A 22,506-nucleotide genomic window follows, 5' to 3' on the forward strand; every position below is an offset into this window, starting at 1 on the left:
ACCATGGTGAGGGGATAAAGAATGTGGAGGACAAAGGACCTGTGTCCTGTGGAGGACAAAGAACAAAGGATGAGCTGTGTCTAACTGACAAAGTGCTATCTGAGCAGAAACCTGTATAGTGTGAGGAAGTGAGTCAAGTGGGCTCCTGGCCATCAGGAAGAAGAATGGTCCAGGAGAGGAAAAAGCAAGTGCAGAGGCCCTGAGGTGGGAGCCTGCTTGGCCTTCCTGATGAACTACAAGGAGGCCAGGGTGATTAGAGTTCTCCAATGAAGGGCAGAGAGGAAAGAGATGAAGGCAAAGAGGTAGCTGGGGCCAGACCACAAAGGCCTCTGAGGGCCACGCTGGGGGCTTTGGATTGTGTTCTATGTGATAGAAGCCACTAGAGGTTTTGAGCATGCGAGTGAGATGACCTGATCTATCTTTTAAATAGACCATTCTGGCAGCTACGAGGACAGTAGATGTTGGTGGCAGGAGAGGAGCGCAGGGGATGAGAACAAGACTAAATCAAACATAGTAAACAGGGCTACAGAGCATTTGGGCTCAACTTTCACCTTGTAAGAAATTCACTCCTTAAAATCACTGCATGTTATTTCATTAGGCTGCCGCTATAACCCCTACAGCACCTTTCTGCAAATTAGAAAAAGACCCCTACTCTCTGTGCAGATGCAGCCCCAGCAAGTCTCGGTGAGTGGAAGGCAGCCCACAAGCAACCCCTTAGCTGACCACCCTTCCAGGTTCAGTCTGCCCTGAATTCTTGCATAAATATAACAAAGGAAGAGAAAAAGACAAAGGAAGAAAAACACCTGTTCATTGGAGGTAACTGTTTACCTAGATCATCCCTGGATTTTAAATTTTTTGAATAAAAGAATATTTTCATGTTAGGTGTAAATCAAACTCATGAGACGTTCAAGTTGATTTAATCACATTATTCTTATTATATATATATATATATATATATATATATATATATATATATATATATATATATATATATATATATATATATATATTATATACATAATATGCCAGAATAGTGATTAGACTTTGGACTCATTTCTTAAGTAAGAGACTCAGATGAGACATGTACCCTTTGAGCCATTTCCTCCCATCTCTCAACATGAAACATACAGATCCAGGGATGACAGTTTGTTTTCCCTTTTCGTCTTGTTTTTCCTATTTGTGAGGAGTTTTGAAGTGAAAATTATATTTTAAAAACATACTTGGAGGCAATTAGAGGTTCTAGGAGTCCTACTCCGGAAGCATAAGCTTTTCTGTCACCGGCTGTTCAAAGGGTCGGTTTTTGGTTCTGGCCTAGAGTTAATGATCAAGGTACTTCCAAGAACATCCAGGTCCTTCACCTAAGCTCACAGGGAAGTGAGCTCCCCTTGGAAGGGAAACTGTTCCAAAGGCACTTTAGTCCAGGCAAACGGGAGACTTGCCAGGGGTGCAGGAGAGACACAACCACATGCCAGCACTCCTAGGACGCCCCATCTGACTGTCTCCTTTGACCAGAGAGGAGGTTCATCCCATCAAGAGAAACGCACACACTGGTTGGCTCTGATGGCCTTACTTCCTCCAGACACCCACTCAGAGTTTTCCTTCAGGGACAGCTTCCCAACCCTGAGAAGGACTTGACATCACCACTAGGTGTCTTCAGGGTCTCTCTGGACAGCTTTCGACTCCAGTCATACTTTCTATTCAGTTTAAACCAACTAACACTTCACTCAGGAAGGGGGACTCCTCATGGATCAGAGGCTCCCGAGGCGAATGGAAAGGGAACAATTCTTCCGTCTCTTCCTTTGATCTTCCACGCCATACTCAGTCCACACCTGACGCCCCTCCTAAACTCTCCACTGGTTTCCTGCTGCCTGCGTTCTGTTTACTTTGTGGTGGTCTCTAGCAGTTCCCACAAAATTAGAATATTTCTCCCAAGTGACAGTTAAAAGATATAAGGAGAGGTAAGTGTGGTTCCCACCTCAAAAGATCTCACATTATACGGGGAAGAACGAGCTCTACTAAAGGTGTGGGCGCTTTAGGGATCGAGACAGCCTGTCCCACAGCCCTTCTGCTGGGCCCGCATTGTGAGGGGTCATCACTGACTCGTCTGGACCCAACAGCAACGTCAGACAAGTCCTACTACGTCTATGGCAGGTGGCTCCACATTGGTTGCAGGCTGATCCTTGCAGAATATAAACCTGGGCCCGTGGCCAGGGTACTTCAACTCCTCAGAGGCTGTGCCTGGCTCTCAGGTCCCGGCCCCCTCTCCCCACTCCTGTCTCCACACGCCGGCTTCGTCTGGACTCTCGGACATGCTCTTCCTGTGCCTGAATGCTTCTCACAACGTGGGATCCAGCCCTTCCTCGGGAAGCCTTGCCCACAGCACCCCTCCTGTTCCACGTTCTCACAGCACCTGCAGCTCTTCCCCCAAGGTCCTCACCGGAGGCTGTCATTCCACAGCCCTGTGTGCGATTAGCCTCCCCCTCCACTGAGCTCCGCCAGGGCAGGACCTGCATCCTTCTGTCCAAGGTTGCACTGCTGTTTATCACGGGACAGGAAAGCAGTGAGCGAGGCTTAGAACCTGGCTCCCCCAGAGCCCTGGCCTCCCCAAGTCAACAGCTCTCAGTCCTCAACTTCCATGACAGCCGAATCTGCCAGTTTTCTCCTCTGGTGACTTCTTCTCAGGCTCAGCCACAGATTCTTCCTTCTTAACCCGCCTCATAAACACTGAGGTTTCTTGGGACTCTGTCCTCTCCTCCGTTCCCTCATCTGCTCAGCTCAAGGCTTCAAATGCCACCTTTGCACTGATGGCTCCCTGACCTCCCTGTTGAGTTCTGACCCTGTTTACCTTCTACAGCTGTCCACTGGTGACCTCTACCCATATTTCACTAACATTTCAAATGAAACCCATCCCACACCGAACCTGTCCTATACCCTTAATGAAGGGACCTCTCCTCTTTCCTGAACTCACTGCACATGCCTTCCTCCAGGTAATGTCTTGCCTACATGAGGCAATAATCTCCAGAAGGTTCCCACCTCTAGTTTTTCCTCACTTCAAATCTAGGACCAACAGTGTTTCCAAAGTGACCATTCTTATTTAATTGAAATTGTGTAATAAGGACTCATGAATATATTCTCTGTGAAAATTTTAATAACATTGCATGTAACTAAAGTCCCCTTTCATCAATGCCTATTCTCAATCCCAATCCAAATGTAACTAGTTACCAGCTTAGGTGTCCCCCGACCTTTCTCTCGGCACTTACATGCACACAATGCATATAGACAAACACCCACGTAATTTTCTTTACACATAAATGGCGATATGTCATAATAATGCACGGTAACTTGCTTTAGTCCTTCACGTAGCTTGGAGCTCCGCCCACACCAGTGCTGCTGCTTTCTGACTGTGGTGTTGTGTGCCAGTGTAGGGATCCACCTCAGCTTCTTTAGCCTTTACTGAAGGACGTTTAAAGCATCTGAGACTCAGACTATTTTTTCTAAAATATCAACAACCATACAACTCTTCTGCTTGAAGCTCTTGAATTATTTCCAGTCATCCATGGACAGTTCCCATCCCTAAGAACTGTACCAAAGCACTTCATAGTGTGGCCCCCACCTGGCTCTCTAATCTCATTTCCTTCCTCATCTCTTTCTTTTCCCATATACCCTGAGCTTCAGTCTGAATGAATTATCTGCAGTTCCTTAAATGCACTAAGTTTGCTGAATGAATGCATGACAATGTAGCCCTCCTCTGAAACAACAGGAAATCACAAGAGAAAAGATCCTGAGAGATTCACCTGTGCAGTAATTATCAGAGAAGAAGACGAAGCTTGTGACTCAGGGCCTTAGCATCCCTTCTCCAAAACTTCTTGAGGACTGAGAACCTGCAGAAATTTCCCTGACCAACATCTCCGAGTTGCACATGCACTCATTTACCAGACTGCTGCCTGCAGACATTCCCCACCCACTCACCTAGAGAGCAGCCTCCAGGGCTTTCTTTCTCTACCTTCCAGGGATCTTCTCCTTGCTGCAACAGGGAGATCACCTCGGGTTTGGAAAATGGGAGTCCTGCTCATAGACCAAAAAGAAGAAAAAAAAGAAAAAGAAAAAAAAGACTTGATTTTGCCTTGACACAAAGAGGTATCTGAGATCTGAGCGGAAAACTCTAAGGATGATACAGAGAACTTCTGTGGGATTCTCCAGTTGTGCCCCCACAATGTGAGGGGTGTGTTAGGGTAAAAGCAAGGGGCAATGTAACATTTAGTTGTATGTTAGTGAAGTATGATAAACATGCAGACTTAACAGGGTGCTAATAGCTTTCTATACAAGAGGGAATATGTATATACTGTTAAATGTATGTTAAATGTACAGATTAAATTAATATTTGTAACAGGTATCTGTGGAAAGGATTATGTACCAAGTAGCTTGTTTAAAATGAGAAAACACTATCTGACTCCCTTTGAAAGATGGCAGCAGTCAGCAAACTATGGGTCATAGGCCAAATCTAGGCCACTGTCTGTTTATGCATGGCCCTTGAGCAAAGAATGGTTGAAAAAAAAAGAAAAGGAATACGTTACAGAGACTATATATGGCCCACAAAGCTGAAAATATTTACTCCCTGGCCCTTTACAGAAAAAGTTTGCTGACCCCTGTAAAAGAGAATTGAAAAAAGCCAGTGTTGGGTCAAAGAAAAAGGTTGAGGGATGCTCTCTGTTAAGAGATGAGCAAACACATCATAGTTCAGTCATAGTGGGAAAATGTTGCCTGCAGTGAGGGAATTTCTAATGTGCAGCTCTGTAGACTGTCCCATCCATGGGGCAATTCCATACCTGCGAGGGAGAAAAAGGTTTCCAGGTTTATTTATGGAGATCCAGTTTGCACAGTGCTAAGGCAAAACTCAGCTAAAGTTTTTAATGACCCAGGGCTTTTATCCAGGAAATCAGATGCTGAGGTATCGCAATTTCTGAATTCTGTATCTACAGGGAAAATTTCCTTACCCAATGAGACAAGGTTACTATAGTTCTCCAGCATCACATCTTGGTACAAGTTTCTCTGAGAAGGAGCCAGGTTTCTCCACTCATCCCGTGTAAAGAAGACAGCCACATCTTCAAACGTCACTGACACCTGTAGAGACAAGCATCCCAGCTCACCCAGGACCACCCATCACACAGGGTGAAAAAGGCGGCAGTGGGGAGTAGACGGGCTACCATGAAATGCTTCTATATTATTCTAGGTTCTGAAGGTTCCCAGTCATTTGTTTAATGAACAACTGACCAATGAGAAATAAGATACTGAGTAGCAGGAAGTATGAACCAGGCCCTGAGTTAACTGCTACAAGAGATGTGTGGAGGTATTAAGGCCATTAGTGGGAGTGTTAATTAGAATAATCTTCCTGTTGGCAATTTGATAACATACATTAGAAGCTTTAAAATGTGCATACTCTTTAACTCTCCAATTACTATATTTGTTTGATAATGAACACTGAACAAAAATGAACATGCAAGGACATTTATCATGGTGTTAGTAACAGCAAAGAAATGGAAACAACCTCAATAATCACCGAGGGAGCTAGTTTAAATAACTGAAGGCACTCTGTGCTCCCTAAAGCTTGAGGACAGTAATAATGGAAATTAAAATAGCTATAATTTATTGAATGCTTTTTTCAGGCTAAGTACTATTCTTAGAGCTTTATATTAACCTTTAGTGTATATCTTTATTTTATCTTCACAACAACCCTATGAAGAAGGTACTATTATTGTGCCCATTTTACACAAGAGAAAACAAATAGAAATTTATCCAAGTCACACAGCTGGTATGAAGGGAAAACTCACTCCCCCTGCATGTCTCCGCTACTCTTAATACAACACTACTTCACTTCTGACACCAGATGTGGGGGGTTTTCCACACACCAAGCAATTGTGGGACACCAGCTGGGTGTCCTACAATTAAACTCAATTCTGACACCTGAAGATAGTGTCAGATTCCCACAAGACTGGCCCCCTTTAAATGTCAATCACAAGTCCAGGTTGTAACCTGTGCTGCTGACTGACTGGCTATAAATTGGAGGTTTCTGCAGCCCTCTCCTCAGGTTTGATTAATTTGCCAGAGTGGCTCACAGAACTCAGGAAAACATTTACTTACTAGATTACTGGTTTATTATAAAAGAAGATATAGGAACTGGCAGGTGAAAGAGCGGCACAGGGAAGGGGTGCACAGCTTCCATGCTCTCTCGGGATTCACCATTCTCTCTGACTCTCTACATGTTCACCAACCTGGAAGAACTCTGAACCCTTCTGGGTTTTTATGGAGGTTCATTACATAGGCATGATTGATTAAATCACTGACCATTGGCGACTGATTCAGCTTTCATCTCCTAGGGTGGTGACAGATGGATAAGAGGGGTTATTGGGGGGCAGGACTGAAAATTCCAACACTTTAATCAAGGTTGGTTCCCCTGGCAATTCGCCCGCATCCTTAGGTGGGGTACAAAAGTAACCTCATTAACATAAACTCTGGTGTGGATACAAAACACACCCATTGTGCCTTCATTGCTCTGAAGTAATTTCAGGGATAAAAAGCATATATTACTAACCACTTAGGAAATCACAAGGGTTTTGGAAATTATGTGCCAGGAACAGGGACAAAGACCAAATATATATTTCGTATTATAAATCACAATATCACTGGTCAGTGGTAGAGGTAGAATTCCAATCCAAGGAACTGCCTCTCAACGCCTATCTCATAGGGTTAAGTAATAAATGATAATCCATACAATGGAGGTAAAGAGTAGTGATGGTAGCACAACACTGTGAACGCACTTAATGCCAATATACTCAAAAATGGATAAAGTGGTAAATTTAATCTTATGTATATTTTATCAAAATAAAAAGCTAAAATGATAAAATAAAAATATACATACATACATATGTACACATGTACATAAATAAATAATAAATAAATAAAGGTACACAGACAATTATTCTGAGGGCTGCACACCAAAGGTATGACCATGATTATCTCAAGATGTTGGGGTAAGAGTGATTTTACTTTTTTATTCTCTGAGATTTTTAACATTAACATGCAGTGCATGTATAATAAGATAATTTATTGGCATATGGCAGGGAATACAAGAAATGATCTTTGCCCTCAAAAGAATTTACAATCCAACTGGCAGACAAGAAAAACGCATGAAACAATTTGAACAAGAAAAGTGTCGCTGGACAGGACCATATACTATTTCCTCGTTCAATCCTCATTTTAGAGATGAGAAACACAAGGTCCAGGGCAGTTAAGACACCAGGTCACATACTTTATCAATGGCAGAGACAAGACGATAACTGAAGTTTTCTTTTAACCCAGCACTGGGTGGGTATATTCTCTCTCTGGTCTTAAACGTCCTGTCACTGAGTTTTACACACAGGTCCACATAGTACTGACATATCGGCAGCAGGTGAGGTTAGGGAGAAATGTCACATAGGACTCACAAGCAGGGATGGAGAAGATTCTGGGTAAGAGAGCAGCCTGGCTCTGTTGGAATGGAATGGGAAGGGCTTAGAAAACAGTAGCCCAAATATGCAGAGGCAGGTCCTAGCCACAGTCTCAGAAGATCAACCACTACCACATTTCATGGGTCCAAAAGATACACAACATCACATTGCAGAGAACTCTGGTAATTTGGGGGCCAGGCCTGCCCTGTGTTCTGAAAGATGTACCAGAGGAAAGGCTGGATGATAACTAACATGAACTTAGAGGCCAGACATACCTGGGTTTGATTTCAGGTTACCTGACTTCGTTGAGCCTCAGTTTCAAGTGTAAAATGGGGGTAATAACTTTTGCTTCGCTATGAGAGTGAGAACAAAGGTGAAGCCCTCAGGATATTCCACAGCAACGTTAACTACTATTGTTAGATGAGGATGAGTAAAGGAAGGACACTGTATAGTCATTTCTATCTACCAACAGTAGATAGATAGACATCATGAACTAGAATAATATCATTTAGCTACCACAACCACCACATATTGAACATCTACTATGTGCCCGGCCCTGACAAGAACGCTTTCCATGCACTAACTCCCAGGATCCTCTCATCTACCCTTTGAGGTAGGCCCAGTTGTTGTATTCATTTTACAGGTGAAGAAACTGAGGCACAGAGAGGTAAGAAACTGAGGCACAGAGAGGTGGAGTTTTTTGCCCAAGACCCATTAACAGCAACAGAGGAGATGGGCACAAACCTGGCCATCTGGCTCAAAAGCCCCACTGAGGAATCACTGTATACACTGCCTCTCCACTACCAATATCCCATGAAACTCTCACTGCTGCTTCCTGAGGAGTCTTCTCTCTGCTCTTGGAGTCAAGAGACCTCTCCATCTACATCCCCACCAGCATGGCTATCCTTTGTTCACACAGTGGCTCACCTGGATGGGGTCCCACCCTCATTCTCACAACATAAAGATGAAAATGGCAGGTCAACATCAGTTTTCAAGAGAGTGACAGAAGCAAGGCACATGATCCAGAAAGTTAAGATGGAGAAAAAACTAAAAACTATGGACTGGGAAATGCCTGGCGAAGGTATCATGAGGATTTTTCAGGGGCGGAAAGAAAAAGAAAAGCATTCTGGCCAAGGGTAGGAAGGGGGACATGACTGAGCAAAGGAGACAGGCCAGAAAGGAACTCTGCCAAGTGCGCATGTTTGTCTGTTCTGACCCCAAGTGGTATAAGACATGTGGCGTCTTACCTATCAATTCAGTAATCATACAGTGAATTGAGATTAATGAATAAAAGAGTGTCTATTAGAAAAAAAAAAAAAGAGAAACACAGGCCATGGATTCGGGGGTTGGAGGCAAGCATTCCCTACACAATCCACGATCCACCAGGGTGGACCAACTCTTCCAAGGGAGAAGGACACGGGCTCCAAATCCTGGCGAAGACTGTATTGGGGAGAAAACTTCAGTTTAAGGGTAAAGAAACAAAAAAACCCCATCTGTCTCTAAGACCTGAGATGGCAATGAACTCACCTGAGACCTTGCTTCCCTCTGTTCAGTAGCCATGTCCTCTTTCTGGGCAGTTTCACCTTAGAATGGGAGAAGTCTCCAGAAGCCAGATCTGAGAGAAGAAAAAGGGAACCAGGAGGAAGCCCCTTCTGCTTTCCACCCCTCAGAATCAGCAGCTCTGAAACCTTTATACCACTTGAGAATGATGCCAAGTGCCCTCAGAGAAGGAAGTCAGAAGGAACGAGGGGTAGACAGGACCAGAGAGAAGGGCTGGGTCATCCTGGTCCAGGCCCAGCTCTTTCCCTGGCTCAGAGGAAAAGTCCTAGGACTCTATCAGCAGTAGCAGCAACTCCCTGAGCCTCACCGCGTGCCAGGCACTACCTATCAATACATCATCGAGTCCCACAGCACAGTTGGCACTGTCAGCACCCCATTTTATAGATCAGGAAACTGAGGGCAGAGTGGGAGCAACTTGCCCCAGTCCACACAGCCAGGGAGGGTGGCACCAGGGTTCCAGGCACCGCGGGCTCCAGAGCACCTGCTCTAACCTCCCTGCGTGCATGTGACAACTTTTCTCCACTTCAAGCATTCCCACCCAATTCCTCCTCCTCCTGTCAAGGAAACAACTTCCAGATTTCTAGAGAAAGCTGCTTCGGAAAGGGAAAACATCAGCTCTCCTATGGCGGGGAGGGGGCTGCTGTCTTGAGGAAAGGGCACATTAAACCAAAGACCTGGGTCCAGTCCTGGCTCTGCCACTGGGGGAAGCCGGCGACTCACTTCTCGCGTAAAACAAGCCTGTCACTCGGGAGTGCAAGGGTGATGGTACGGGGAGGAATTAATTTTCTCACGTTCACTGCCGGCCCGAAACAAATTCAAATGCCGGCAGGCGCTGGGCAGGTAGCGCGCTGGGAACTGGTCGGGAAGAAGCAGGAGGGTGGCTGGGTCCAGCCAATGGGGACGAAGTGCTCGACCTGTCTCGTTCAGGGGCACGTCAGTGGGACGGCTGGGGGCGGAAGGCGAACAGAGCCAGGGGTGCCCAGCTCTCGGCCCGCCGGCGCCCACAAAGGCCCGGCTCGCGTCTCTTGGGCCTGTGCCCCATGCCCCGGCGACGCAACCTCCCGAAGCCCAGTCCTCCCTCCCGCATCCTGCCTACCCCCCGCCGCTCACCTCGCCCAAGCATCGGGGGTTCCGCGGGCCACAGGCTGGAGGCTCCGGAACTGCCACGGCCGGACAGAAGCTTCCGCTGGGGACTCCACGCGGTACCGCCTCGGCGGACCCCTGGCGCGTAATCAGCTCACGCCAACGGCAAACGCCCGACGCCCGACGCCCCACGTAACTCCGGGAGGGGCGGGGCAGGGACAGTCGCGAGCCCCCCTGGGAAATGTAGTCCATGCGAGGACAAAGGATTCTGGGAAATGTAGTTCTTTGAGCTTGTCTGCGAGGAGAGCCCTGGCTGAGCCTATCACTTGTCCAGACCCCATTCTGGGTTCGTGGTCGAGCTCCTTGGGCGGCTGGCTCCTGGGTTCCCGGTTCTTCCAGGAGGAAACCGACGTTCCTACAGGGCAGTGACTTGTAGCTCTGCATCTGCGTAAATGCGAGCAAGGCAAGTAGACAACCGCCAAGAACAAACCTATTTCCCCGTAAGTCTTTCAACAAGAGTGTATGGAGGACTTCCCTGGTGACTTAAGTGGTTGAGAATCCGCCTGCCAATGCAGGGAACACGGGTTCGAGTCCTGGTCCCAGAAGATCCCACATGCCTTGGAGCAACTAAGCCTGTGTGCCAGAACTACTGAGCTTGTGCTTTAGAGCCGGCAAGCCACAGCTACTGAGCCTATGTGCCACAACTACCGAAGCCTGCGCACCTAGAGCCCATGCTCGGCAAGAAAGAGAAGCCACCTCAATGAGAAGCCCACGCACCTCAACGAAGAGTAGCCCCCCTCACACCACAACTAGGGAAAGCCTGTGAGCAGCAACGAAGACCCAAAGCAGCCAAAAATAAAGAAATTTATATTAGAAAAAAAAATGTATGGATCACCTGCTATGTGCCAAGCCCCATTGTAAAGGATTTGAAATACCTCAGTGGGCAAAATAGAGATCGTTGCTCTGGAGAACAGTTTTGGGAGGTGGGGGTGGGGGAAGGAGGTAGAGAGCAGACAATAAGCCATGAATATCATTATATAACATTTTAGGAGATAAGTGTTATGGGAAAAAGTGAAAGAAGAGCAGTGTGGTGGGGATTTGGGAAAGTGAGTAGGGTGGCTCCTCGCAGGCCTCACTGAGAGAGTGAGAATGGAGGGAAGAGTCAGAGGCAGTGCAGGAGAGGAGGGCCATTTCAGGCACCGAGAAACAACAATTTTTTTTTTTTTTTGGTAAAGAAACACATGGCCCATTTAGAAGGTTTGATAAATAAAATAAAGAAAGATGCACTTGATGCCACCACACAAAAATAAATGGTTAACATTTTGGTGAACATCTTTTAGCAGCCCTTTGGACTCCATATTAATCTCTCTGATAGTCACACCAATCTGTTTTTAACAAAATGGAATATTGCAGATAGCAATTGTAACCTATGTTGGTTACAATTATGTGTGGGTTTTTTCCCCACTTAAGAATATGCCTTGAATATTTGAACTTGCCAATAAATATTATCCGTCAGTAGTGTTTTCAGTGACTTCAGTACATTCCATTGCATTTAAATAAATTCTTTTGTTAAACATATTTAAACTTATTTATTTAAATGTATTTACCTAATATTTTACCCCTACTGTTAGTTATATTTTTTCTAGTTTTTTGCTCCATTAATATCCTTGTAGCTATATCTTTGAAAATTATTTTATTTATTTATTTATTTATTTATTTATTTATTTATTTATTTTTGGCTGTGTTGGGTCTTTGTTTCTGTGCGAGGGCTTTCTCTAGTTGCGGTGAGCGGGGACCACTCTTCATCGCGGTGCGCGGGCCTCTCACTATCTCGGCCTCTCTTGTTGCAGAGCACAGGCTCCAGACACGCAGGCTCAGTAGTTGTGGCTCACGGTCCCAGTTGTTCCGCGGCATGTGGGATCCTCCCAGACCAGGGCTCGAACCCGTGTCCCCTGCATTGGGGACAGATTCTCAACCACTGCGCCACCAGGGAAGCCCGAAAATTCTTTTCTTTTCTTTTTTTTTTTTTTTGCGGTACACTGGCCTCTCACTATTGTGGCCTCTCCCGTTGCGGAGCACAGGCTCCGGACGCGCAGGCTCAGCGGCCATGGCTCACCGGCCTAGCCACTCTGCGGCATGTGGGATCTTCCCGGACCGGGGCATGAACCCGTGTCCCCTGCATCGGCAGGCGGACTCTCAACCACTGCGCCACCAGGGAAGCCCGAAAATTATTCTTTAGTTTAAATTCCCTGAAGCTGAATTGCTGGATCAAGGACTGGTAGAATTCTAAGTACATTGACTAGTTGCCTTCCAGGAAGATTTTACAATTTATATTTCCATAAGCAGTTTCTGACACCCATGCCCACTCTGGGTTTTTTTCTTTTTAACGATTTAAAAAATGCTCTTTTTTATTTAATAGAGCAAAATTTTTATATTTAACATGAAATTAAATATAATATCATATTTATTGAACCATTCAGACATATTAATTGCCTGTATATGTACTTTGCCCATTTCCTATTGAAATGTTAAAACTTTTGGTATCATTTTGAAATACTGTATATGCACAATTTTTTAAAGAGAAAAGTGCTTTGTTGTTTATCCTGTCTATGAAAATAATGCATTCATTGTTAAAAAAATTTACACACAGTATATGGAATGAAGAAACATGTAATAAAGAAATAAATCCAACAGAAACATTGGTTACATGTTTATATGCTATTCATATATGCTGTTGTATGTGCATATACACATTTGTGAGTATGAAACAAAAATAGAATCATATTTCTCATACTTTTAGAAATATGAAATATACATACAGAAAGCCAATTAGAACATATAATCCAGTGTAACACATGATTATAAAGAGATCACCCCTGTAAACATCTACCCAACTTGAGAGGTAGCCCCCTACTAACACTCAGTACCTTCTTCCTAAACACTAATCAGCTACTATCATGACTTTTGAGATAGACATTTTTGTGCTTTTCTTTATGGTTTTACTACCTACTCATACATCCTTACATAATAGTTTTACTTATTTTTAACTTTATAAAATAGAGTCATATAGTCATATTTTTTGTGTGCTTTGTTCTCCAAATATTTTGTCAGATTTATCCCCATTATTGCAGGTAGCTTTAGCTATTATACTGTCAATGGACATTTGTGTTGTTTCAAAGTTTTATCTTTTAGGAACCGTGATAAAACAAATTTAGTAATATGTTATTGGTAGAATCTAGGTGATGGTATATGGGCGTTCACTGTAAAATTCTTTCAACTTTACTTTGTATTTGAAAATTTTCATAATAAAATGTTGAGGAAAACTCCATACCTGGGGTTTGACCCAAAATGGAGTAGCCCCATTCCTCCCATGTCATCCCTTTTACAATTAAAAATCCATGGACATAACACAACAAACAAGCACAGGAAGACTCTGAAATGTGGAAGGAAGAAGGCAAACTGAGAACTTTAGAGCCAGGGAAGGACATGTGGTAAATTCCCTTGTTTTCCTTATCACCTCCTGTATGTCTCAGCTAGGGTGTTGCAGAAGCTTACAAGCCAGAACCGACAACAGACCCAGACAAGAAAAAAACAAAACTCTAAGAAAAGCCTATTTGCCTTAGTTGAAACTGGGGGAAATGGTGGCCTAACACAGAGAACTTTTTTGGTAATACCCACCTTACTGTAACCAAACACCAGTGGGAAACCACCCCCCACTCATCTGAACTGTGGAAGCCAAAGGAAGCAGCATGTTTTTCTCAAATGGAAAGAAAAGGAACTGTCAACCATGAATTCTATATCTGGTGAAAATACAATTCAGGAGTAAAAGGGAAATAAAGACATTCTCAGACAAAGGATAACCAAGAGTATTCATTGCTAGCAGAACTACCCTTAAAGAATAACTAAAGGAAGTATTCTAAACAAAGTAAATGATAACAGAAGAAGGCTTGGAACTGTAGAGAGAAAAAAAAGAACATCAGAGTGGGTAAAAATAGGGATAACTAAAATTGACTCTCCTAACTATGAGTTTCTTAAAACAGAAGTGATGGTTGAAGTAAAATGATAGCACGATTGGTGCCCAATGTATACAGAGGAAAGACTTAAGACAATTATATTTTAAAAAGTGGGGAGACAGAGGGACCTCAGTGGGATTGAGGTTTCTGTACTTTGCTAAGTTATGTGTGTATACCTAGAGCAACCACTAAAAATTATACAAAATGATATACTGAAGAAGACTATATAAATCAAAGTGGAAGTCTAAAAAATGTTTAAGTAACATACGAGAAGGCCAGAGAAGAGAAGCAGAACAATAAACATGAAACAGAAAACAAGGTTAAACAAAATCCTCTCTCTCGTTAATCAAATGGCTCACGATAGACTACCTCAAGCTTTATTTATTTGTTTTTCATTTTCAAGTAAGAGTAATAGTAGCTTTAAAAAACATGCTGCTGTAATAAACCAGTCACAGAAAGACAAATACTCTATTATTCTACTTATATGAGGTTATTTGAATAGTCAGAATCATGGAAACAGAAAGCAGAATGGTGGTTGCCTGGGGCTGGGGGAAGGTGCTGTGGAGAGTTATTGTTTAATTGGTACAGAGTTTTAGATTTACAAAATGAAGAGTTCTGGAGATGGATGGTGGTGATGGTTGCACAACACTGTGGATATATTTAATACCACTGAACTGTACACTTGAAAATGGTTAAGATGGTAAATTTTATGTGTATTTTACCACAATAAAATGTCTTGGAAAAAAATGCTGCTGTAAATATTCTGTACATGCTGATGTACCTCTTCATGAGTTTTTCTAGAGTTTGCAGGTACCTGTGGATAATTAAGACTTTCCCAAGAGTGCATAGTTACTGATAGTTGTAAGGGAATGAATGTCTAGGCCACAATTTCCATTTGTGTTCTCTTGAGCAAGGAAGGTTCTCTCCTATTTTCATTCCCTTCAAATAACCCTCTTCCCACTCACCAGAGGACTCTTAAAATGGTTCAGTGCCCAATGGTGTCAAACTCTCTGGAGTACCACAGTCTAGGACTACTGAAACGAATCTTTTCTAGGAAGACTTCTTTTCTGATTAATGAAAGACCCCACACATGGGGCTTCCCTGTCGTTAGTCACATTTCTGTTAGAAATGGGGTATATAGGCCCTTAGCAGTCTCTGAGACCAGATACTTCTACAATTTGAGAGTCGTGGTAGTTTCACTGTCCCTTCTCATCTAGTCAACAAACTGTCAAATAATGTACTGCTTTCAAGAAAGAGTGTATGGTGAGAACAATGCAATTAAGGCGCTGGTAAAGAAAATATTGAATGATTAAAATGCCACACACACACACCACACACACACACACACCTTTTTTTTTTAAAGCAAGCACCGTTCTGCAAGAGATGATGTGAAAAGTATTTCAAAATGGATGCCAACCAGAGAAACTTACTGGGCTTACTCACTGACGTCAACTTTGTCTTCAGCTCTGCTCCATATTCATCCACAGGAGGGCGCATTAAATGTCCAACCTGTATTTTTTCTAACACCACCAAGCTGTTAACTCAATTGTGACACAGGCTACCTGGAGATGATATCAGATGCCACAAGTTAAGGCTTCAGTCGTACAAGATTGTCCACCACCCCAAATTCCACCCCCACTTCAGACACCAATCTCAAGTTCAGGTTGTTACCTGTGACTCTGACCTACTGGCTATAAATCAGGGGTTTATGCACCCCCCTCCTCAAGTTTGATTAATTTTCTACAGCTGCTCACAGAATTCAGGAAAACATTTTGCTTACCAAATCACCAGTTTACTATAAAAGGATATAATACAGAAACAGCCCAATGGAAGAGAGGCATAGGACAAGGTATGGGGAAAGGATGCAGAGTTTTCTTGCTCTCTCTCAGCACCTCTCTCCCAGCACCTCCACAAGTTCACCAACCTGGACGCTCTGAACCCCAGTCATTTTGAGATTTTATAGAGGCTTCATTACATAGGCATGATTGATGAAATCATTGGTCATTGATGATTGAACTCAATCTCCAGCTCTCCAGCCCCTCTTCCCTCCCTTGATATTGGGGAGCAGGGATGGGGTTACTTCAACCCTCTAATAACATGGGTTGTTCCCTGGCAACCTGCCCCCATCTTTAGGTGTTTTCCAAAAATTAGTTCATTAACATAAGGTCTGGTGTGGTTGACAAGAGCTTGTTATGAATATCAAAAGACACATTTATCTCTCTTACCACTTAGGAAATCCCAAGGGTTTTGGGAGCTCTGTGCCAGAAACTGGTTGAAGATCATATATATATTTCTTATTATAAATCACAATATCACAAACTGGCCAAAACAACAACTTGAAACAGTCATGTTAATGAAGCTTCTTGTCTTTTCATTTATTCTCTTTTTTAAATGCAGATTTGTAAGTGTACATTTTCGTCAAATTTGATAAATTTGTTTGACCCCAAATAAAACATGGAACATTCTCATTATCCCAGAAAGTTCCCTCAAACTACTTCCCACTCAAAACCACCCACCCAGAAGCAACCACTCTTCTGATATTTTTTGCTGTATATTAGTTTTGCCAGTTCTAAAACTTCATATAAATGGAATCTTATAGTATGTACTTTTTTGTGTCTCACTTCTCTCCCTCAACATATTATTTATGAGATTAATTTATTATGGTCTGTGTATCAATACTTCTTTTCATTACTGTGTAGTATTTTTTTAAAAAATACCCAATATCAATAGAATTTACATTCTTTTAAAAATATTTATTTCATTAATTTTATTTTTTGCTTCATCGGGTCTTAGTTGTGGCATGTGGGCTCTTCATTGTGGTATGTGGGCTCCTCTCTAGTTGCTGTGTGCAGGCTCTCTTAGTTGTGGCGTGCAGGCTCAGTAGTTGCACTGCACGGGCTTAGTTGCCCTGCTGAATGTGGAATCTTAGTTCTCCATCCAGGGATCAAACCCACATCTCCCGCATTGTAAGGTGGATTCTTAACCACTAGACCACCAGGGAAGTCCCACTGTGTAGTATTTCATTGCACAAATGTACAACAGTATTTATGCATTCACCTGTTGATGCACACTTGGATTGTTTCTAAGTTATTATGAATAAAGCTGCCATGAACATTGGTGCACAAGTCTTTTGGTGGGCATCGATTTATTTCTCTTGAGTAAATACCTAAGGCTAGAACAACTGGTTGTGGGGTAGGTGTATTACTCTGCTTGGGCTGCCATAAGAAAATACACAGACTGGGTGGTTTAAACAACAGAAATTTATTTCTCACTGTTCTTGAGGCTAAAAAGACCTGGGAAGTCTGATCTGAGAAGTGTAAGGTTAAGGCACCAGCAAGGTAGGGTTTATTCTGAGGCCTCTTCTCTTGGCTTGTAGGCAGCTGCCATCTTGCTGTGTGCTCACATGATCTCTTTGTGAGTGCAGGAAAGAGAGAGAGAGCAAGCTCCCTAGTATCTCTTCTTATAAGGGCCCTAATCCCATCATGAGGGCCCCACCCTCGTGACCTCAACTAGCCCTGATTACTTCCCAAAAGCCTCATTTTCAAATGCCATCTACTGGGGGTTAGGACTTCAACATATGCATTTTGGGAGGAACACAAACATTCAGTCCATAACAGTAGGTGACGTTTAACTTTATAACAAACTATTAACTAGCTTTCCAAAGTGGTTTTCTCATTTTACACTCCCAGGAGCAATGCAGGAGAGTTCCCACATGTTCACTAACACTTGGCAGTGTCATCTCTTTCCTTTTAGCCTTTTACTGAGTGCATAATGGCATCTCATTGTACTTTCAATTCGTATTTCCCTGAAGACTAATGATTTTGAGACCCTTTTCAGGTGCTCATGGGCCACTTGTATATGTTCTTTTGTGAAGTATCAGCTCAAGTCTCTTTCAAGTCACTATCACAGTTTTCAAGGTCTCTGTGAAATATGATTTACTTGGTACCAAAGGATACAAGCAGATCTAAAGTGAGTCAGGAATTGCAGTGATGTGGGATGTCCTCCATCAGAGCTATTTTTCTTATTCTCCCAAACATAAATTAAATTTTACTAAACCTCTAGATGCTTTAAACTATCCCTTAGCCTTTTGGTCACAGTAACTGCTCCTAAACATTCCTTGGTGAATTTAGGTGTGTCAAACAATGGTTCTGTAGGTAGGGAATGCCTCTGAAAGGACTCCCTGAATTTCATCAAACTCAGATTGATAAAATTCATATCAAAACTGATATAAAACACAGTTCAGTTGTTTCATGCTGTTAAGAACTTTTATCCTGGGCTTCCCTGGTAGCACAGTGGTTAAGAATCCGCCTGCCAATGCAAGGGACACGGGTTCCAGCCCTGGTCCGGGAAGATCCCACAGGCCACGGAGCAACTAAATCTGTGCGCCTGAGCCTGCACTCTAGAGCCCACAAGCCACAACTACTGAAGCCCGCATGCCTAGAGCCTGTTCTCCACAACGAGAGAAACCACCACAATGAGAAGCCAGCGCACTGCCACGAAGAGTAGCCCCCAGTCGCTGCAACTAGAGAAAGCCTGCACACAGCAACGAAGACCCAGCACAGCCAAAAATAAATAAAATAAAATAAATTAATTAAAAAGAAGAAATTTATCCTGAGCACAGACTCTACATTCTCGCTATATGCTATGTTCATCGTTGCTCAGCTGTGTACCAGAGCTGTGGCACAGCTTTGTGTCTTCAGATGACCCCACTTGGAAGCACACTGCTTGCTCTACCACCAGTAGACTTCAGGGGTCACACTGCACGTCATCCCCATGGTTCGAATCCTTACATCATCTTTAAAATTTTTCCTATAAGAGGTTTAATTAATGAATTGTCTAATACATAACAACATGCATGTGTAATCAGTACTGCATATCATTATACCTATACCAATTAATAACATTGAAACCCAAATCTAATCTTGTGCTATAGGACTAAAATCATTGGCTAGGTTTAAGGAGCACATATTTTGAAACATTTAAAATTGATCCAGTTCTAACAAGTAATCCACACTTATTCTATTCTCATTCACATTATTTATGACATTACATTAATACTTTCTTTCATTTCTTGGCTCAGCAATACATCAGCCCAAGAAATGTGACTTAGCAAATTGTGGCATATTAATCTCTTGCTAGCATAGAATATATTTTGTAAAGATTTCAAGATACCCCTTACAGATTTCCTCCTGTGTCTAAAGCACTATGCTCATAAGGCATGTGATTCTGTGTGTTCTCAAGGCCTCCAGACACCAGGTAACAATGGCCCACACAGAAGGACAAATCTGAGAATAGTCTTTAAGTTGAAGTGAGCATTTTCTGTCCCAAGAGGTAAAGGTAAAAAATTATGATTAATAAACGTACCCATGCATCTTAACATACAGAAAAATTTAGATCTTATACCTTCTATCCAAGAATATATAGCTAAGATTAGATAGGTGTAACTTTGGGGCCATTATCCTCCACATCCTCCAAGTATCCAGAAGTATCTTCTGGCCCAGCAGCCATAATTTCAGCTGGCTTCACACCATTTTATTGTTTCATTTATGTTTTGAATAGATACAAGGAGTGCAGTGTGCCAGCTGGTCTTTGTCAGATATTTCCCTTCAGTGGGAGTGGTCTTTCCAGAGGTGCATACAACTGTTCAGCAGCTGTCTCCTCAGATGTTTCAGATGATAGCTCAGGTACAAGGAAGCAAGACTCATGATGGCTTTGAAGCCCTAGGCCCTATCAGATCTAATGTATCTTGTAACAACCTATGAGAACAGCTGAGTTTCCAAGGCTCCTGCAAGGGACTTGCCCAGTGTAAATACACTTTACCAATCAGGAGTCATTTTTATCTTAAGCAATGTTGCCTCATTATGCAGCTGATGAATCTTTTGAGCATGTTACCAAGGCAGTCAGAAACATAAATAAGATTGTTCAGAAACACAGTTGACATACTTTCTTGGGTGGTTACCAGGGGAACAGAGCTAAAATGCTATTCCAAGGTCAAATTCTTTCACAGAGAAAGAGAAAGGATTTCCTTATCTTATTACCTATCACCCATCCCCTTGTTCTTTGGTTAATTGTTTTTTTTTTTCATTAAACTGTATTTTGAGATCATTACTGATTCACATGCAGTTGTCAGAAATAACACACAGGGCTCCTGTGTATACTTTACCGTTTCCCCAGTGGCAACATCTTGCAAAACTATAGTACAATAATGTGCTTGTTAGCTTTTTTTTTTTTTTTTAATTTTTTTTTTTAAACCCACATTTGTTTATTTATTTATTTATGTTTGGCTATGTTGGTTCTTCACTTCTGTGCAAGTGCTTTCTCTAGTTGTGGCAAGCGGGGGGTCACTCTTCATCGCCGTGCGCGGGCCTCTCACTATCGAGGCCTCTCCTGTTGCTGGAGCACAGGCTCCAGATGCGCAGGCTCAGCAGCTGTGGCTCACAGGCCCAGCTGCTCCGCGGCATGTGGGATCTTCCCAGACCAGGGCTCGAACCCGTGTCCCCTGCATTAGCAGGCAGACTCTCAACCACTGCGCCACCAGGGAAGCCCGCTTGTTAGCTTTTTTAATACAGAAAAGAAGACAAGTTAGTATATACCTGGTCACCAGGACTTATATTGTAAAATGGGCCATTAACAACCAATTTATTTATTAAATAATTAGGTGATTTTTTTGATCGAAATAACTTTTTAGTATCCATAGTATTTTTATAGGAAATTTTCTACCAAATAATAGTATGACAGTATTTAACACACCAAACAGTGTTATTTGACAGAGTTAACAGTATCTCTTTCACCCTCACAGCAAGTGTCTCTTTTAGGTATCTCAAACTTAGTATGTTTTAAATTGGATGTTTTATCTTCTCTCCCAAACCAGTTTTACCAACATTTTTAGTAGACTTTACTTTTTTAGATCAGTGTTAGCTTCACAGCAAAACTGAGCGGAAGGTACAGAGAGCTCCCATAGACCTCCTACCTTACCCACATACACAGTTTCCCTCACTATTTTTTTTATATACTGCAGGTTCTTATTAGTCATCCATTTTATACACATCAGTGTATACATGTCAATCCCAATCTCGCAATTCGTCACATCACCCCTGCCCACCACCACTATCCTCCCCTGGTGTCCATACATGTGTTCTCTACATCTGTGTCTCAATTTCTGCCCTGCAAACCAGTCCATCTGTACCATTTTTCTAGGTTCCACATACATGCGTTAATATGTGATATTTGTTTTTCTCTTTCTGACTTACTTCACTCTGTATGACAGTCTCTAGATTCATCCACGTCTCAACAAATGAACCAATGTTCCTTTTTATGGCTGAGTAATATTCCATTGTATATATGTACCACATCTTCTTTATCCATTCATCTGTTGATGGGCATTTAGGTTGCTTCCATGACCTGGCTATTGTAAATAGTGCTGCAGTGAACATTGGGGTGCGGTGCATGTGTGTTTTTCACTATGGTTTTCTCAGGGTATGTGCCCAGTAGTGGGATTGCTGGGTCATATGGTAATTCTATGTTTAGTTTTTTTCTTTTACATCTTTATTGGTGTATAATTGCTTTACAATGGTGTGTTAGTTTGTGCTTTATAACAAAGTGAATCAATTATACATATACATATGCTCCCATATCTCTTCCCTCTTGCATCTCCCTCCCTCCCACCCTCCCTATCCCACCCATCTAGGTGGTCACAAAGCACCGAGCTGATCTCCTTGTGCTATGCGTCTCCTTCCCACTATCTATTTTACATTTGGTAGTGTATATATGTCAATGCCACTCTCTCACTTTGTCACAGCTTACCCTTCCCCCTCCCCATATCCTCAAGTCCATTCTCTAGTAGGTCTGTGTCTTTATTCCCATCTTACCCCTACGTTCTTCATGACATTTTTTTCTTAGATTCCATATATATGTGTTAGCATATGGTATTTGTCTTTCTCTTTCTGACTTACTTCACTCTGTATGACAGACCCTAGATCCATGCACCTCACTGCAAGTAACTCAATTTCGTTTCCTTTTATGGCTGAGTAATATTCCATTGTATATATGTGCCACATCTTCTTTATCCATTCATCCGATGATGGACACTTAGGTTGTTTCCATCTCCTGGCTATTGTAAGTAGAGCTACAATGAACATTTTGGTACATGACTCTTTTTGAATTATGAGTTTCTCAGGGTATATGTCCAGTAGTGGGATTGCTGGGTCATATGGTAGTTTATTTTTAGTTTTTTAAGGAACCTCCATACTGTTCTCCATAGTGGCTGTAACAATTTACATTCCCACCAGCAGTGCAAGAGTGTTTCCTTTTCTCCACACCCTCACCATCATTTATTGTTTCTAGACTTTCTGCTGATGGCCATTCTG

The 22,506-nt window shown here is 42.7% G+C and overlaps 1 protein-coding gene across 3 annotated transcripts in view; it reads right to left on the bottom strand.

Annotated features, from left to right (window-relative positions):
* The window catches only part of LOC308616537 (dual specificity protein kinase CLK4), a 63,737-nt gene extending 53,389 nt beyond the window's left edge, over nt 1-10,348 (bottom strand). Inside the window, exons 1-4 of one of the 3 annotated variants that reach the window (XM_081232832.1) lie at nt 10,155-10,348; nt 9,012-9,099; nt 4,995-5,121; nt 3,970-4,065 (exon numbers count right to left, since the gene is read on the bottom strand). In XM_081232832.1, the coding sequence (XP_081088958.1) occupies nt 3,970-4,065; nt 4,995-5,121; nt 9,012-9,044 (256 nt within the window). In that variant the 5' untranslated portion in view covers nt 9,045-9,099; nt 10,155-10,348. Of the gene's footprint in view, nt 1-3,933; nt 4,066-4,994; nt 5,122-6,138; nt 6,163-9,011; nt 9,100-10,154 lie in introns of those variants that run through there. The other 2 variants (XM_081232831.1, XM_081232833.1) reach the window with 2 other exon arrangements.
* Nucleotides 10,349-22,506: the final 12,158 nt, after the last annotated feature.

The sequence above is a fragment of the Mesoplodon bidens genome, assembly GCF_964165515.1.
Source record: "Mesoplodon bidens genome assembly, chromosome: 4".
Classification (NCBI taxonomy): domain Eukaryota; kingdom Metazoa; phylum Chordata; class Mammalia; order Artiodactyla; family Ziphiidae; genus Mesoplodon; species Mesoplodon bidens.